The sequence below is a fragment of the Strix aluco genome, chromosome 5 (genome assembly GCF_031877795.1).
Source record: "Strix aluco isolate bStrAlu1 chromosome 5, bStrAlu1.hap1, whole genome shotgun sequence".
Lineage (NCBI taxonomy): Eukaryota > Metazoa > Chordata > Aves > Strigiformes > Strigidae > Strix > Strix aluco.
Genome location: NC_133935.1, coordinates 34,716,032 through 34,734,131, shown reverse-complemented (window position 1 = coordinate 34,734,131; position 18,100 = coordinate 34,716,032). Strand labels below are relative to the sequence as shown.

The window sequence follows — 18,100 nt, the reverse complement described above, 5'->3', positions numbered from 1 at the left end:
CTGTCATTTCAAGCCTCCAAACAAACAAGAAGGATTTGGGGTGGAAGGAGAGATTTGGGAACATAGCTTTTGATACACTGCTAAAGGCTTTATGCTTTGCTCTTGGACATGCCAAACAACCAGGTTTTGGGACAGTCGTCAGAAATCTGAGTTAGACTGTAATCAAGATGTTTAGTAGTCCTAGACAGCTGACAGACAGCATGAAATCCAGATGGCATCTCAAATCCAGATGCCCCTCATTCTAGTGGTGAGGGCAAAATGCAGGAGAGAATTGACATTCCTTTTGGGGGACAAGACTCCATCGTTCCTGTTCATTTTCCCTTCCATGCCTCCTGCTTCCTCTGTGGGTCCTTCTCCTGCTGCCTCTGTTGCTGTTGCTTTCAACAAGGCTGAAGGCAGTTCTGCTGCTGCTATTGTGGCAGAGCAGTAGGGTGAAGAACAGCAGCAGTGGTCACCACTGCAAACCCCTCCTGTCCCAGGGCCATCTGTATAAATGCTGTCTGTGCAGAAATTGGACCCTTTTTCTTTCCAACACAAATTAAACCCTAAAACTTCCTTCCTCACCTCAAAAAACCCCAAGGTGTGGCTTCCTACTGGGCAGAAACCTTGGAATAGCACTAGTTAGTATGAACCAAAATTATGCCAGGATTGTGTTGATGATTAATTGGTGTGGATGACCCCTGGGCTCTGGCGCTACTCAATTTACTTCTAGAGATGGAGCTAGTACAGCCCATCTGTTCCAGCTCTGCAGCAGGACTGTGACTTGTAATACAGAAACCACTGGCCTAGATGTCTCAACGGGCTGAATCAGGTTGTCACTGCCCATTTCTGTGAGGCAAGTCCCTAAGTTCAGGCATGAATGCTCACCCCCCCTACCCAAATAACTGCAGAAATCTGGAATCTATATTCCAGCTCCTTGTCCAAAACCCTCTCCGATCTGCAAACTTGAGGGTAGGTGAAATTCTCCCCAGGACTCAGCTAGAAATGAGCTGGAGTTGCATTATTTGCAGAACCTCTGTGCTTCAGGCACATTAGAAAAAATGTGGCCAAACAGTTCAACCAGTTTGCAGAACAGGATTCCAGTATCTTGTCTACTTTGTTTATGAAAATGCAAGTGCTCTTGACATCCTACATAATCTTGTGGGGTTTTCTGCTGCAAGGCAGGGCAAAATGCCAGCTAGAAGCTGAGGAGGAAACTGGCAGTTAAAATACGTCATTGTGTTTCAAAGGGCTCTTCTTACTATCCAAATTAAAAAAAATAAATCTGTTTGCTTCAGTTGAAAGAGTACACCAAAGACATCATGCACTTGTATAACCTGCCTTCAAACTCATGCTAGCTTCCCCCTCAATCAGGATTTTGAAGAGCTCCTGTGATGCAGTGGGGTTCCAGCCACATGCACCCAGCCCATGCACCCCAAGTTGTTCTATGGGGTGACTCGAGACAGGCAAAGAGAAGGGCTTCTGGGTTCACAACCAAGGCAGGTAACTTTGACTACTTTGACTCCAGTTACTTATTTAGTGTCTTTAATATCAATTGAGAAACCTACCTTTGGACATCCAAGCTTGGAAGTTGTTTGGCTAAATTCACAGGTGTTTCTGTTAATCTGTTTGCCTGTGTAATTTTGAAAAGCAAGATCTTCTCACAATGCCCTATGTGAGTGCCTTTCCTGGCACATCTCCACCATGCCCATATGAATATAGTAGAAAAATGAAATTTGATCTTACACTTGTTCAGCTATACAATCTACAATCTCCTGAGGTTTAGAATAGTCTGTCCTGGCTGCTCATTGGCTTGTATCAGATAGCATGTCCTTTAGGTTAGAAACTCAGTGTCACAGAGGCTTCAGGAGTAGGTGTTGTACTTGTGATTAATACACATAAAAATACAACAGAAGTAGGGCAAATCTACAATAATTTGAATACTGCATATTTATGTAGTTATTGAGCCATGTCATTGGGGGCATTCACAGGGTCAGCTGCAGAAACATACATATAATGGGGTCATCTAGACTCTCTGAGACTACCAATTCTAACGCACGATTCATTTTTCTAACACAGATGTTTCAAGTACAAGAATGTGCCTAGATCTGCAGTGAATATAAAAGGAGCCTGAAGGGACTGCTCAGAGGCAGACATGTGCATTGTAAACACTGCAGGTTATACGAGATTAATTCTGCCCTGTGAGACCATCCTGGGTTAAATATTAAGATATTTTACCCAAATTACTGTTATTAGGCTAAATTGGCAGTGCTCATTAAAAAAAAACCCCAACCAACCAACAAACAAAATAAAACCAAAAACCAAACAAACCCAAAACCAATCCAAAAAAAAACCCTCAACTGGGAAGTGTAACATTGACTCAAGGTAAGACACGTTTCCAGAGGACAAGCTTTGCCTCTACATAGAGTGCTTCTGGTTCTTGCCAAGTCCAGCAAATACATTTTGGACAGCAGGACTAAAAAGCCCAGGAATGGAAAAGACATAGGAATCTTAGACCTGCCCCAGAAGCGCTGGTGGATTACTGTCAGGGACTAGTGACTGTAGCCCACAGCAAGTGTTTGAAGAAGTCAGATCTGCATAGGTGACTACTTTGATAGGCATGCACAAGCTGTTTTACAATGGTTTCCTCTACATGCCTCTACAGGTATTACTACCAATAAGCCATGACTCTTCAGAAGGCCATCTGCTTGCCATTAGCATGGATTTCTGAAGGAGACTTGCTGACAGCTGGCCCCACCAGATAATCACAGGGTGTTGGAGCTGGGGCCTGCCCAGAGATGGGAGAGCCACATCTCTTCCTGGAAAAGTAAAAGAATAAGGCCTGAGGCTTGAGGCATTGCAGTCAGAGAGGAGCATATGTAGAAAGGATATTGTTAACATAGCTTTAACTCATACAGAAGTGGGGAAGGGACCTTGTAGGTCACTGAACCTTCCCAGCTAAAGTGCCAGACCTTCTGTCATGGCCATACTGATATCGATACCCGAGTTACTACCCTGAGGCTTACTCAGATGTATTGTCAAGTCCTGTATTCAGTGCTGGCTGAAAAGCAGTCCATCGGTAGATCTTGTGGGCAGAAGCTCTTATGAACATCGGCAGCTGCAGGTCTAGACTGTCTCACTCTTCTGAGCAGTTTCCAGTTTATAAACATTAAGCAGCATTTGTAACCTTTCAAAAATTTTCTCTAATGTCTTTTATTTTTGCTGGTGACGACTCTTCTGGAACAGGCTGAGCACACCTTGGCTCTTCTACCCATTGTTTTCCATGAATGTTAGATTTTGCTCATTCCCTTGGATGATTTTGGAGCGTGTGCATCTCAGGAAGTTCCACAACTCTATAAGACAGTATTCATAATGTAAAAAAGATCTTGTGGACCGTATTTCATAATTTCACAATATGTAGGAGACAGGTGCATTTACTAACCACGTCTGGAGAGGTATTTGTGCTCTTAAACAGCTTCATATTGGTGCCTAAGCTCTTTTGCAGATCTAGACCTCTCCACATGCTTTTAGCTGTACTTTCTCATAGAGATATTTGGGCTTGAAAACACTTAATCCAACCTTTTTGAACTCAAGTGACTAAATTAGGCATTCTCTTCCCACTTAATGCAAACGCCACAAGTCCTTTCTATTCCAGCAGCAGAAGAGCAAGCTTTAAAGCTGACAGCTGTCTCTGTGGTTCTCCGACTTCACAGGTGCTGGAGCGAGCACGCTGCCCTGCCTGTCCAGATGGCTATCATGTTAATGCTTATTGCCTGCCTGGGGGCAGCTTTTCCAGATGCACCCCGCAGTGTTTAACCTGTTAGGTCTGTTCAAAGTCGTGGGTCCCTACGTGCTCCTAATAGTGGACTTCAGCGGTGCTCAAATCCACCCTCGTGTCTTGCTGTCTGAATAACCTGCAAGCCTGGTTTCTGAAAGTGGCCTTCAGCTGCCTGTAACAGGCAGGACAGGCAGACTAGGGAGGGACAAACTCCCAAGCCTTGTGACCTGCAAACCCGAATGGTCGCGTGGTTCTGGGCTGCTCGTACGGCACCTGCCCACACCAAAGCTTCATCCCGCCTCTAGTCACCTGCCGTCTCCCCAGCCCACGTTCTCTGCCTCCCACATAACGATTTCTCCCTGGCACCGATTTCTCTTCCCGCCACCCGCGCTACACCGGAGGGCGGAGGTGGGCTGCTCTGCCCGGAGCCGTCACGGAAACGCCGCTCACCGCCAAGGTAAGACGGGGACAGACCCCACCCTTCCCCAAAACCCGACTCGGGTCCCGCTCAGCAGGGACCGCCCAACCCCCGGCGCCGCCGCCCGCCCCTTCCGCCGGCGAGCCCGCCTCCTCCTCCCGGCAGCCCGCGGCCGGCATGGCGGCGCCCGGTGCCTAGGGCCGCACGTGTGGCCGTCGGTGTGGGGCTGCGTGCGGGGCCCGGGCCGCCCCCCCGCCGCCATGAAGAGCAAGTCCTCAGCCCACAAGTCGGGGAACACGCACCGGGTGAGCGCCCGCCCGCCCGGGTCTCCGCGGCCGCGTCTTTAGGTTTTCGTCGTCGGTGTTAGTTTCGTGGTAGTGCCCGGCTCGCGGGGCCGTGCTGGGGGAGGAGGAGTGAGGGCGGGCGGTGTGGCCGGGCCGCCGGGAGCCGCCCCGCAGCGCGGCCAGGGGGTCGTGGTCGGGACACCCGCACACAGGTGCGGCCTCTGCCCCTTCCCCCGGCGCTCCGCGGCGCCTTCGAGAGCCGAGTCACCGGCCGTGTCACCCGGCAGGCACACCGCAGCCTTCGTGTGAAAAATGACATAATTTAATAAAAATATAATAGCTAGTGGGGGTATTAATCTCGGAGTTATTTCAGGACAGGCAAGAGCTGGGCAGTTTGTTGAAATCCGTGTAGATTTTTTCTGTGACGTGGGCTGCGAGCCTCAGTTGTGCAGGGTGAGGGGGGAGAGGGTTAAGTCCTGCTCGTGGACATTTTAAGCATTTTTTTTTCCCCTTTAAATTCCAGTAGGACTGTTTACAGATTGACAGTTACTGTCTGGCAGCCTGTCTTTAGAAGCAGGGTTTCTGTTTGCAGTGTGCATGCTATTGAGAGGGACTTAGAAGGGCTGTTCTCAGAAACACGAAGCAAGAAACAAATACGTCCTTTTGTTTTACAGTTTCTTACCTTTTCGGAGCGTTTAAGCAATGTTAATATCGATATTATTCATCGGATTGACAGAACTGGAAGCTACGCTGAGGTGAGAACAGCAATTGCGGTCATTTTCTGTAATTGCATCACGTGTAGGTATACTTCATGAAAGATTTACTTAAGAAATTTGTTCAGGAGGAAATTGGAAAGAAGTTCCTGCAAGAGCTGCCTTTCCTGGAGCCTGTAGCATGCTTTGTTCCCCTTTACTTTTTGACCTGATTCGCAGTATTGCCATAGAGGCTCTTTGGCAGTGCCACCCTGATGGTTTCCATGTGGCTGGTGGGCCAGTGGGTGTTTCTGAGCTTGGAAGATGCTGCTGTGTCAGTCAGCAGTCCTAGGTCTGGACCTGCGAAGATTTACAGGTGCTGAGTAGTTGCAAAACTCGCAGTGTGTGTATAAAGCATGAGCATGTGTCTTTACAGATCATAAAGAAGGGTCATTTAGATGTGTCCTGTAAATCATCATTGTGATTATAGTGCTTTGCAGGTTATTACCTCCTGGTCTGCTGGATCCTTCTTCTGAACTTCCCACTCAATAGCTGTGAGGATGCTAAAAGAAATCCCAAAGCATTTGTGCTGGGTGGGCTACAGCTCAGCGTCTTAGATTTTCAAGGCCAGTGAACAGAGGTCTAAAAAGCAGTTATATAAACAAGTCCTGTCACCAGAAAATGTTTTCAAATATATTTTGAATATAGAAAGAAAAGTCTTTATTTTCAGGGAAATTCCATAGCACCTTTTGAAATGAAGTCATCAAGATTTCTTGAAATATTCTTAAAATATTTAAGGCACTTGATAGTTTTCTTCATTTGAACCTCTTATCTTTGCAGGCTACATTCATGAGGATTGGTAGCTATTATTTTATCTTTGCTTTGACAGGAGGTTGACACCTACTTTTTTGAAGGATTACGGAAATGGAGGGAACTGAACCTCACTCAGCATTTTGGTGCGTCATTTTTATTCATGTTTCTTGCTTTCCTTAAACTGTAAAATGCATTTCTTCTGCATCCAGAGCCCAGTGGGAGATTTTCCATTTACTGGTTTTTGGTCTGGGCTCTGGAGAGCTATTATTCTTTAACATCCTACATGTTTACCAGCAACTGGACAAATTTTCAGGGTTTCTTTTTTGTGCTTCGAACAGTGCAATTCTACAACGAAGTGGCCAACAAATGCCAGTCCTTCAACCAGCTGGTCTATTACCAGAGTGCCATTGTGCAGAGCTTGAAGACACATTTGCAAGTCGAAGGCAGTCTTGCTTATCAAGCCCTATTAGAGTAAGTAACTTGGTGACAAAATGTAGTCAGAAGTCTTGATGGTATTACAAGTAAGCGTGAGTTCTGTTGTGAGTGTTACTTTTCATTATTGTATCTAAGGAAAATATAGCAATGAGATGCCCAAAGTGGTCGTATTTCTCTGATAGAGCTTTATGGTTCTAAGTCTTCAAAAAAAAAAAAACCACCTATGACAAGGCAAGCAAATTAGCCTGAGTGCTTACTGAATGTCAGACAGAATACTGATGTGCTTTATTTGATGTTGATAATTTATGTCTTCTTGTTTACTATTATCTGCTTGATTCTTTTTTTTGCTTTTAAATCTTAAGATTCTTGCCATCCACTGTTGCCTAATAGGTGATATTTAAATAAAAGTGAGAAGTAAAGGTGATGCTGTCATTCTTTCCAAAGAGACTGTGCTGGATTATGCAATGTTTGTCTGGGTTTTTATTGGTTTGTTTTTGAAATGTACTAACACTGATGTATTTTTCTGAAACACAGTCTAGTGGTACAGCTGGCTCGAGATCTTCAGGCTGATTTCTATCCTCATTTTCATGACTTTTTCCTGGCCATCACCAAGTTACTGGATACACAGGACACAGAGCTACTGGAAGGGGCTTTTACTTCTCTTTCCTATCTCTACAAATACTTGTGGAGATTGATGGTGAAGGACATACACAACATATACAGGTAAAATCTGTGTTTAATGTCTCTCTTGATCAGCAGTTATTAGATGCTATAGAAGTGTAAATGCCACATGGATATATGGCTTAATGCTTCAGTATACTTGTTAGCACGCTTTCCCTGCTTTCTGAGAGACTGAGCCTTGTTATCATACGCATCTCCTTTGAGATCCTATGGACTTTCATGGGCCACTGTATTAGAGGAGGGATGTGGGTTGGGCTGCAGATTTGGGCCTTGGTCCCCTTTTCTCCTGTGGGGATAGGACAGGAAGCATCCACCTCAGCTGGGTAAACAAAGCGCAGAAAGACAAGGGATTGTCGGAGTCATCTTGGAAACCTGTGACCAAGTCTAAATTCAACACAGGTCTCTTGAGTATCTGTCAAGTACCTCAGTCATAGTTGTATCATTTCTGTCTTTCCCGGTCACAGACACCTAGACTCATGACATTGAATGGATTCCTTTGAGTCTTTCATTGTTCCTTTCCCAGTATTTTCCCCTGTATGTTTTCCCTTCTTCCTGTCCGTTTAGTGAGAGAGCAGATAAGGAATGCACAGTTCTGTATGCTTTGAAACTCCTTACCGCAGGGTGCTGTGGACATGGAAGGTTGGCATAGGTTCAAAGGGAAACTGGCCAAGTTGGAGGGAGTTAATAAATGCATAGGAGCCACTTCTGTCTTGGGGAGTCACTGAGCTGCAGGTGGTTGAAGGCTGATTTTGTGTGTGTTTGCCCTGTTTTTAAACTTTTCCTAGGCATCTGCTTCTGGCTGCTGCCGTAGACTAAATACTGGGCTGGATGGACCTGTGGCCTGACCCAGTATCACTGCTTGTTCAGTCTTATATTGCAGTGGTTGCAGGGCATTTTGGTTTTGTCCTAGCCAGTGGGTCCATGTTGCTTCCTCCTAATTTCAGTTTGCAATAGATGGAACAAAAGAGGGGTTACAGATTTCCTCCCCAACCCAGCAAAAGCTGTTGAGCATACTGAAAAAAGAGCTTCTTGGCTGTGAATCTGAGGCACCACTTGCTCTGTACTGAACTTGTGCTGAGCCACCTGCAACTGTTACTGATGCTTACTAGAAGACTGCAAATATTTATCACCACTGTAAATTGCATCTTTACAAACTTTTAAGTGCACAGGAGAGCCTGTTGGCTCAGCTAAGATACAGATCTGGCTTATCAAATCAACTTTGGTTTCACTTATTGCTGCTGAGTGTATATATTGAAGATCTTGATGCTGCAGTTGAATCTGTGTGGATCCAGAGATTTTGGAGGTACTTCTGAATGCAGCTTAATTTGCCTGGCATTGTCATTTGACCTTCTTTGCAAAATTCTGTTCTTTATCCAGGGAGAGTGGGAAGGAACCAAGTCGAGGAAGGTATTTGCCCTCTCTAGGAGGATAGATTCTTAGTGTCTGTAAAAAGTGGCAATGTAAACTGAAAACCTAAGTTTTAAAACCAGTTGCTGGCAATTCTTGCATTGCCTTTAAGACTGTGAATTATTTTGTGTCTTTGTAGCCTGTATAGCACCCTGCTGGCTCACCACAAACTTCACATCAGAAACTTTGCTGCTGAAAGTTTTGTCTTTCTAATGAGAAAGGTAAGAGATGTTTGTACTTTGAAGCTATCTCTATTCTGTGGTGGCTCATGGATTCAATGCGTAATATTAAGTTTTCTCTGAAGAAGGCCTGAACTGGCATTCAGCATGTCCTGATTTGCCATTTTTAGTGAATATGTTCCTGAGAATGTCATGCACTTTGTATTGGCAGTGGCAAATGGAGGCCTAGGCACTCTGTTTTAAGAGCAGTTAAGCCAAATGTCTGTGGTTGGTTTATCTAAAATGACTAGAAATGGCAGGGTAATCTTACAGAAGGGAGTCTTTAGTTTGTAAAGGCACATTTGCTCACTGGCTTTTTCACTGATGTTTTAAGGCCTTTGTAGAACTGAAACTCTTGTGACAACCTTTTTGCGCTCCTGCAAATCACAGTATATAACGTTCTCAGGCAGATCAGTCAAGATCAGAGAGCAGCCTTTCATGGAGTAAGGGAGTGGTAGTTGTTGGGTTTTATTTAGTCAAAGTATACAAAAGCCAGGATTCCTGAGTCTGGCTAGCAAATCTGAGTATCCTCATTTTTGTCCTAAGCTGAAAGACCTTAATAAAGCACACTTGTTTGATTGGTTGCTTTCAGAAATTGCTGAACTTCAGGTCAAATCCTCAGAAATGGAGGGTTTTAAAATCTTGGGCCAGAAGTCATTGCAGTATTCCCAAGTACGGTTATAGTTTTGGATGACTGGATTCTGTGTTCAGCTGATACACATCTCTTTCCGCACCAGTGCAGCGACATTTGTATTTCAGTTGGGACCAGTTTAATGGTGCATTTATGCACATGTTTAAAATCATAAGAATATTCAAAACCACATATTTCAGCTGCAGTGACCTCAGTAGACCTGTGTACATCTTGGGGCAGGAGGGCTGTAGTGATTGAATAGCTGATCATTTTTCTCCTTTCAATTTCCTTGTGTAGTTGGAGAAATAATGAGTTTGAACTGTTGTGGGAAGGCAGGACTAGGAGAGTAACGTGGTGCTGTGGAGCCATTTTATTGCCTTTATCCGTCTGGCAGCTCTGAATAGAAGACAACTTTTTTTTTTCTGCTTATGTTTTGTAGGTTTCTGATAAAAATGCAATCTTCAATTTAATGCTCCATGACCTGGGGGAGCACCCCGAGAAGGTGGAAGGTGTAGGACAGCTGCTTTTTGAGATGTGCAAGGGTGTTCGAAACATGTTCCACTCCTGCGCAGAGACGGTAAAGACAAGAAAAGATTGCTGGTTTAAATGTTGCTGTAATGGAGCCTTAGGCAGCACTCAGCGAAACCACTGAGTGTTGTCTTGTCCACCTCGGTGGATCCTTGGCGATAAGCAAGCTCTTCATTACCTAATGAGATCTGAAATGCACTTTCTAAGAATATTCTGAGATGGGAAGGTTGTTTTTAGTTATTCCTATGCATTATTCCTATATATTAAAATAGTACTGCTTGCTGATATTATGATAGCCTTTTTTTTTTCCTTCCTGTAGTCATTCTAGAAAGAATCGAGATCACTGGAATATTTTAGCAGTATATTGCACTAATTTTAGGATTGCTAGATTTATTTTCTAAGCATAAGGACATGATGTGCTATTTTCCTGTGCAGGCTATGAAGTTAATTCTGTTAAAGCTGGGGCCTATTACTGAAGAAGAAATTGAACTACCATGGGTAACTGTAGGAGAAGCCTTTGAACAGATGATCAGATCAGCTGTACTCCATATCCATAAGGAACATTTTGACATTGTCTTCAAGTGCCTGGAGGTACACTGATTATTTTTTTTATTCATGAGAGACTGAAAAAAACCCTGTGCATTTATCAGGAAAAGTATTTGTGTCTTATTGAACCAAAATTGTTTTTCTTCTGCTTTTGGGAACATTAAGTGTCATGTATATGGGAAAAATCCCACCCTTCTTTTGGAAGCTCAGAGTGACCCTCGTGGCTGTGCTGTGAGTGAGTGAGAAGGGAACTGCTGTGTGTGAGACTTGGAGCTCAGTCCCTTATCTGGGCAAGGGGGTTTTGTAGGATGTGCCTTCGCAGAGACAGACATCACAGGCCTCTTGCTGGAGTGGGAATGCTAGGGCTGGCTTTGTATTGCTGAACTAGGCATATTGGCAGTTCCAAAATGGCTTAGTGACAGCAAAGGGGAAGCTCTTTGCCCTGCAGTTCTTTTTACAGCAAAGACCTGGGCTGAACCTGGAGAGCCAAGTTTAAGCCCCAGAGCCAAGTACTGAAAATCACAATGTTTTCAGTCTGGGTGTTCCCATGATGCTGCTTGGGCATTACACTCTGAGCTTTGAGGGAGCATGACTAAGTCCTATTTGTTCCTTCTTGAAATTTCCTCCCTGTGACTATCCACAGTTCCTGAGAAAATCCTATCCTGTTCCTTCTACCTCACCCAGTATGACAGCAGTTATTGCCTGTCATTAGATACAGAATGGTTTGCCACTGGGTATTTTGTATCCCTGGGAGCTGAGTCACTCTACATCTGCAGCTGTGATGAAATCTTGGAAATTGGTGACAAAATTCCCTTTATTTTTAATGAGGCTTGGTTTTTTACCCTGGGAACCAGTGGGTGCATGGGAGTATCTTGCTCAGAAGGAAATATTCACATAGTCTATGATGGCTCTCTACATTGGGTTCAATTTATAGGATCAAGGATGGAAGTTTATATTCTCTGGACGGAAAGGGACAGTAATGGGCGTAATTCAGAGCAGCTCCATTATCTATATAATGTAGAAGATATGAGTAACCTCTCAGCATCCACATTAACATAATGATGCATAAAGCGTAGAAGTACTTAAGTTCTGATAATTCCAGTGAAAGCTAGGTGCTTCCATACCATTGTGGGTCTAGGGTCATTTCTTTCTCCTCCTCTTTCCTATTTCGTATGTCATATGTTGGCTTTTCAGGAGACCTTAATCTGGGGAGGTATTTGTGTTTTTGTCCAAGGAATCCAGTATTTGTATTTTTACATAATGGGCATCACATAGTGTTTGTGCACGGTTTAGCTTGTTGAACACGAATGAGTGAATCAACAATAGTTTGTTGGGTAGGTAAGATGTTAATTCTTTAGAATGCCTTTCAAATAGCAATAAGTGAAACAGGGTCTGACCATTTCTGTGAAACATTTTGCTTTACTTGGAATAAATACTGCATTCAGCTCTGGAGCCCCCAAAATCAGAAAGACATAGACATGCTCAGGCAGGTCCGGAGGAGGGCCACGAAGATGATCAGGTGGCTGGAGCACCTCCCTTATGAGGACAGGCTGAGAGAATTGGGGTTGTTCAGCCTGGACAAGAGAAGGCTCTGGGGAGACCTTATAGCAGTCTTCCAGTACCTAAAGGGGGCCTATGGGAAAGATGGGGAGGGACTCTTTATCGGGGAGTGTAGTGATAGAATGAGGAGTAATCGTTTCAAACAGAAAGAGGGTATATTTAGATTAGATATTAGGAAGAAATTCTTTACTGTGAGGGCAGTGAGGCACTGGAACAGGTTGCCCAGAGAAGTGGTGGCTGCCCCCTCCCTGGAAGTGTTCAAGGCCAGGTTGGACAGGGCTTTGAGCAACCTGGTCTAGTGGAAGGTGTCCCTGCCCATGGCAGGGGTTTGGAACTAGATGATCTTTAAGGTCCTTTCCAACCCAAACCATTCTATGATTCTATGATATGATTCCTTTTTTATTTGAACAGGAGTCACTCTTAGACTTGCAGAGGAAAATAACTAAGGCCAACTGCTGTAAGGCTTCAGAGCAGATGGAAAGGATTCTGCAAGCATATCTGATCCTAGTGGAACATGCAAATGGATCCAAAATCTCACTGCCTGAAGATGTCTGTCAGGTAGGTCAGATCATCACTTTGGCTGATTTGCCAGAGAAGTATCAATTGAATATGGAAGATGTGTGGTCAGCTGAAGTGCTCATGCACACTTCTGATTCATCAGTGGGCCTGGGATTTGAGTTGAATGAACAGAGACATTTATTATGAGTATTGCTACCTCTCTGATCCCATGAGGATTTACCTCTGTACTGTAATGCTAGTGTAGTCCTCCTTTAAATGGGCAAGGGGAAAGGCAGGCTGCTGCTGCTAGAGACCACGCTGAGCTGCAGTTCCTGCCACTGCGGAGGAGATCTAGACACCCTTATCAATGGTAGAGCAGTTCTACCAGATTCACATATGTTTGACCCTGTTGGGTTCAAATTTGTGTTTAGTGCCTTCAAACTTTTAACAGGATTTTTAGGATTTATTTCTGTGGGCTGAAGCTTAGAACAGCATGCTCTCCTGCTCCAGGGACTATCCAGGTCACCAGACACTCACTATCTTCATAGATGAATATCGGTTCTCTCTCTTTGATTTCAGATTTTAATAAAAATGTTACAGACACCAGATCTCTCATCAACTTGCTGCAAGACCCTCCTGAACACCATTTCTGCATTCCTGCTGGCTGAGAATGTTTTCTTGCCTGATTCTTTGACGAAAGAAGCTATTGAGAAGGTAACAAGGACTGCTGCTTACAACAGAAATACCAGAGTTGAAGTTCCCTAGAGTAGGCTGATTTCAGGACATTCCACTTCAGGCTGGGAAATATACTATAAGGTTCCTTTTAGCCTTCTTGCACAGATAAGGGAGAAGCTGCCCAGTGCCTTAAATAATGTCTGCTGATGTCTTGGGACTCCTTGACAGTCACACAGACTGTCAGTGACGCAGTGCCACTGTGGCAGACATCTCTGCAGGCTCTGATTCAAACACCTACAGCATCTGTAGGGAAGGGAGGGAGAACAGAGAAGGGACATGTTTCTGCCTTAGATTATAAAGCAGGTCAGTGAGTTGGACTTAGTGAAAAAAGTACATTTTTCACTAAGCTGCCAAGCATTTAGTGAGCATGGCTTAGCCTTGTGAAGAAGGTTCAGGTAAATGCAGTTTGATTTAGAAAGTACAGGGGTGGGCGTATTTCAGTACTACCACTGCTCCTGAAGCATTGGCAGGATTAGCTGCCTATATTCCTATCAAGTGCAGTGTTGCAAAGATTAATAGGAGATGCTACTATGGAGTCTGATTCTTCAGTTTTCCTGTTACAGAACATTATAATTTTGTAATTTACAGTGTGGACCATAGTTGTACTGTGCATGTAAAAAAATATTTGAAAGAAAAGATGTGTGATTTACAGTGGGAAAATGAGGCTGTTGCAATTGTTTAAAAAAGGTCAGATTTTATCTGGTCTTCAGTGTTGGCTTGTGTTGCGGTAAGATTGGCTTTGCCTGTGGCATGAGTCCAGTTTTGTTTAGAAGATGTGGTCCTTCAAACATTTGAGGATATTTGTGTGGGCTTCTGTTAAACTGGAAAGAGGCTTAAAGCTGTCCTTGGTCTTCTGAAGGGTCTGGTAAAGGGACATCTGGGTGTGTATTTCTGTGTTGCACATCTTAGCATTGAGGAGCACTGATCCTGGGCGTCTCAAAGAACCAGTGGACCTATCTGTGGTCCTTCAGAAGCACAGAGTTTGGCTTTGCCCATGAGGTGGTAAACTTTCTGCAGCCTGCTACACAGGAGAAATGTCGTGTTGAATTATCTTTTGGGCCTAAGCTTTTTCCTTACAGTTGGTGTGTCTGTGCTGCAGTCCTAGAACTTTCAGCTTATGTTTCCCACATACACTAAAGAGATACCTAAGCTATCTTTGCACATGGCCAGCTTGGATCCATCAGGGTTTGTTAAAAAGGGTTGTGTTGGCAGGGTTTGTTAAAAAGAACGTTGCTTTCCTGTACCCGAACTGTCACTGGAAACAGTATTGCTGTGTGTATTTGAACTAACAAGCCCTGCTAGCCATGAACAGAGGCCAGGCTGGGTGTCTCAGAGCATGGTTGATTCATAAACCAGAAAAAATGTCCCATGGGTAATGAAGAGTTGACTATGTTCCTTTCATTTGCATCTTGCAGGTATTTGCAAGTGGATTTGAATGGCGCTTTCTTTTGGACTTCTCTGAAGCGATGTTCACAATGAAGCAATTTGAGAGGGTAGGTGGAAGCTTTTGTGCATTTTGTTTATTTTTGTTGACAAAGGGAACAACTCAGAAATCCATAGCATATTTACCTGCCGTGTATGCTGAAGCATTTTTGTGTATTCACATGATGTTTATTAAATTTCTGGCATGATCTGGTAAGAATGAAAGAGGTTATGCCATTGTGTTAAAGTTTGGTAGTGTGCTCAGGATTAGGGAAGGTGACAAGTATCTGCTCACAAAAAGAAGCTTGTCTGTTGGGAATTAAAGGGATGGGCTTGTTATGGATGGGATGAAGAGAAAGAGTTCTGGAGAAGGTAAGTGGGAATGAAGAATAAGGAAGATAGGTCAGACCTGGAACTGGTGATCTGGAAGGAATCAATTAAATGGAGTGACTGGTGAAAGTAAAGGTAGGGATCTGGAATGTCCTCATGAGACTAGATTTGGAGCCAACTGAGTTTTTACATTAAATCACTGTCCTTTCTGGGATAAGATGATGTCTGTGTGCTGATGTCTTGGTTCACCAGGACTGTTAAGTTTGTGCTTTGCTGGCTCATTTCTGAGTGTTTGGATTCCTCTTTGGCTGGTGTCATGGTTTTTATGGATTTGATCATGATTCAAGAGGCTTACCAATCCTTGACTTCTTTTTTGTTTCCCTTCAGCATTTTCTTCCATGCTTTCTAGAGTACATTGAACATTTCTTCTCTGGCACAGATGCCCTCACAAAGGATGAGGCGATGGCAATTCTGGCTAAACTCATTCTGGTGAAAGCAGAGCCTCCTACCATTGGTTCAATGGCATTTGAAAAGTATCCTCTCATTTTCACTGAATCATCTGTCAGGTGAGAATTCTCAAGTTTAGCAAACATTAGATGTGTCTGCACGGCTGCAGGCCTGAAAGCAATGCAGAGCTACAAAAAAATTGCTCCCCAGTAATTTGCCGGAGTTGGTAAATAGCAACATTGCTGGCAGATTTGCAAACCAAGTGATACGGTAGGATGCCATTTTCCTTTCTGAGATTATTTGAAAAGAGATGCTGCTCTGGAAAGGTTATCACTGATACAGAAGAACTAGCGAGTGTTGCAGTAGGTGCGTGATGGGGATTTGTTACACCAAGGTGCATGCTGCATCCTTGGGCAGTTAATCTTTGGTGTGAGTGCTGCAGTCCATATTCTCATCATTACTAACCTCTTGTCTGTGCCCCATCTTTCTTCCCTGTCTGCATACATCTTGTCCAGGAGCTTTCTTGGCAGCAGTACTGTAGTCTTACGATAAAGCGCAGCTGGGTACCAAAGGGCATGTAATTAATCCAGATACAGCACTGTGCTAGAGCAGTTTGAGTGCTTCTAGTTGCAAAGCTAGCTTTGTTGCAGTGAAGTGGTTGCTTTCCCCCGGAGGCTCTTTGGAAAGATTTGGGTTAACCGCTGTCAAGCACAGAATGACCGGTGGTAATCTACTGATAACGATTGTTCTAATCACTGTAGTTCAGATAATTCAAACCTTTAGCCTGCAGAATGGTGATTTATGTTGCCTTTTATGTAAGGTTTTATATTTCCTAAAAGCAATCCACTCTGTGGGTTTTTCCTGTTTTTATTTAGTAGAGTTGGAGGTATTACGCTTTGATCAACAGAAACATCTGAAATCTTCTTTCTCTGGACCAACAATCCTAATTTCTTGAGGTTTATCTCATAAATTTCGTTTCTTAAACCTCTGTTTCTTGATGCTGTCTTTTTGTTAGCTTCTGTATTTCTTGAAGGGTGGATCCTATGCAGCCTTCGAACTGGTCTTGCAAGCAGGGGGTGGAATGGAAAGATTGCTGTCCATGGAGTGTGAAGTACTTGGGTTCATATGTTCCAGTATGGTGTCGGCCCTTTCTGCCTGCAGATAAGAATGTTGATTTGGGCTCAGCTTGTGATTCCTTTTAAGTCCCCAAACTTCTACCTCACTGGTTGTTTTCTGTCATCCGTTAGTCTATCTCTGCCAACGTGATCATGGGTTTATTAGCAGTAATCACAGAGATTACTCTCAGGGGCTCCTATATGTCCTAATTGTGAGGGTGTCCAACTGAGAACTAGTGTCTTTCCTTCTAGAAATATTATGTGAACTTGAAATAAAGACCTGATGTTTCTTGTGGGACATGTTTTGTGCTCCTCAGCATGTCTAGATGATACTTTGTGCTGTGGAGGACATTAAAAATAAAAAAATCCCTTGGGTTGTCCAAGTCCTTTTTGCTAGGAGTAGCAAACATAATTTTGAACATCATGGGAGGAGGTGGGACAATCTCTAATACGCAGTAGTGGGTTACTAAAAAGTTTGTTTCTATTTTTAGCTCTAATACAAGGCAACAAGCAACTAAAAGACAAGGAGGAAAGGCAGAAGTACCTGTGTTGGATCATACACTGTCTTTAATCCATTTACCAGAGAAGGAAGACATCACTGACCTTTCACAGCCTTGGGTTGCCTTGGTTGTACTGCCACATATTAGGTAAGGGATATTCTAAGGTACTATCGTCATGTATTTCTGTAATACTCTCTAGTTCACGATCTATCAGAAATCATTTTACTAAGGGAAGGACAATAATTACTAAACCTAGTTTGGGGAAGCTGGGGTTAGAAGGCAAAAAGGTGCTGTGTGGAAGTACCATGAGTCAGTAGTAAAGTCAGGAATAGACTATCAGTTTCTTGATTGCCTACTCCCTAAATTTAGTACTCCAGTACATAGAGATGTTCTTGACAGTTTCAGTTTGTGTTTTAAGCACTGTCCTCTCTAGACAGTGGGGTTTTTTTTTTCCAATAGTTATGATCTTCTGTGGAAGGAATAGTTGGAAAGAAGGTGCAATGATTTCTGCAACTTAAATTGTGAATTGGAGATAGCAAAAATGTTTTGTTGCTGGTTTCAAACTTGGGGTGAGCTAATACAAGACAGATGTGAAAGAAAACTTTCATATATGTGTAGGTGTCAGTGTAACAGAGATAAAAGTCTTCCCATTTATTTTGGACAGACCAATGGACAAAGAAAACATTCTGCCTCGTGTGACAAGTTTTATAGACTCTCTCTTCACAGCCATTGACAAAGGAAGCCTCTGCAAAGGTCAGTTACAGTTGTTTCCTGTTTATTTGCTTTTTGTTGATACATAAAAATATATAAAGCGTTTTTTCTGATAACACAAAGCATGAAAATGAATAGCAGTAGCATTGTATCCAAATCTATTGACCAGCTCAAGTGAAACTAGAAAAGCAAAGCTTGGGAGGAAACACCCTCCAGAAAACAGTTCTGTATTTGCTGTTGATAATAATAATGCGCCAGCAGATGTTCTGCAAAGTGGAGGACAGAGATAGTTGGGAAGGAAAAGAAGAAAGTGGGGAAAAAAAGAGGATGGAAATCAATCTAAACCAGATCCAGGTTGAAGCAGTCAGATGA

General features: G+C 43.5%; 1 protein-coding gene across 2 annotated transcripts in view; it reads left to right on the top strand.

Moving 5' to 3' along the window:
- Nucleotides 1-4,347: 4,347 nt before the first annotated feature.
- UTP20 (UTP20 small subunit processome component) overlaps nucleotides 4,348-18,100 on the top strand; it is a 63,245-nt gene continuing 49,492 nt past the window's right edge. The window contains exons 1-14 of one of the 2 annotated variants that reach the window (XM_074826952.1): nucleotides 4,348-4,480; nucleotides 5,134-5,214; nucleotides 6,041-6,107; nucleotides 6,303-6,435; nucleotides 6,934-7,122; nucleotides 8,627-8,708; nucleotides 9,776-9,913; nucleotides 10,300-10,455; nucleotides 12,382-12,528; nucleotides 13,048-13,182; nucleotides 14,619-14,696; nucleotides 15,343-15,521; nucleotides 17,009-17,164; nucleotides 17,682-17,770. In XM_074826952.1, coding sequence (XP_074683053.1) covers nucleotides 4,436-4,480; nucleotides 5,134-5,214; nucleotides 6,041-6,107; nucleotides 6,303-6,435; nucleotides 6,934-7,122; nucleotides 8,627-8,708; nucleotides 9,776-9,913; nucleotides 10,300-10,455; nucleotides 12,382-12,528; nucleotides 13,048-13,182; nucleotides 14,619-14,696; nucleotides 15,343-15,521; nucleotides 17,009-17,164; nucleotides 17,682-17,770 — 1,675 coding nt within the window. In that variant the 5' untranslated portion in view covers nucleotides 4,348-4,435. Of the gene's footprint in view, nucleotides 4,481-5,133; nucleotides 5,215-6,040; nucleotides 6,108-6,302; nucleotides 6,436-6,933; nucleotides 7,123-8,626; nucleotides 8,709-9,775; nucleotides 9,914-10,299; nucleotides 10,456-12,381; nucleotides 12,529-13,047; nucleotides 13,183-14,618; nucleotides 14,697-15,342; nucleotides 15,522-17,008; nucleotides 17,165-17,681; nucleotides 17,771-18,100 lie in introns of those variants that run through there. The other variant, XM_074826953.1, reaches the window with a different exon arrangement.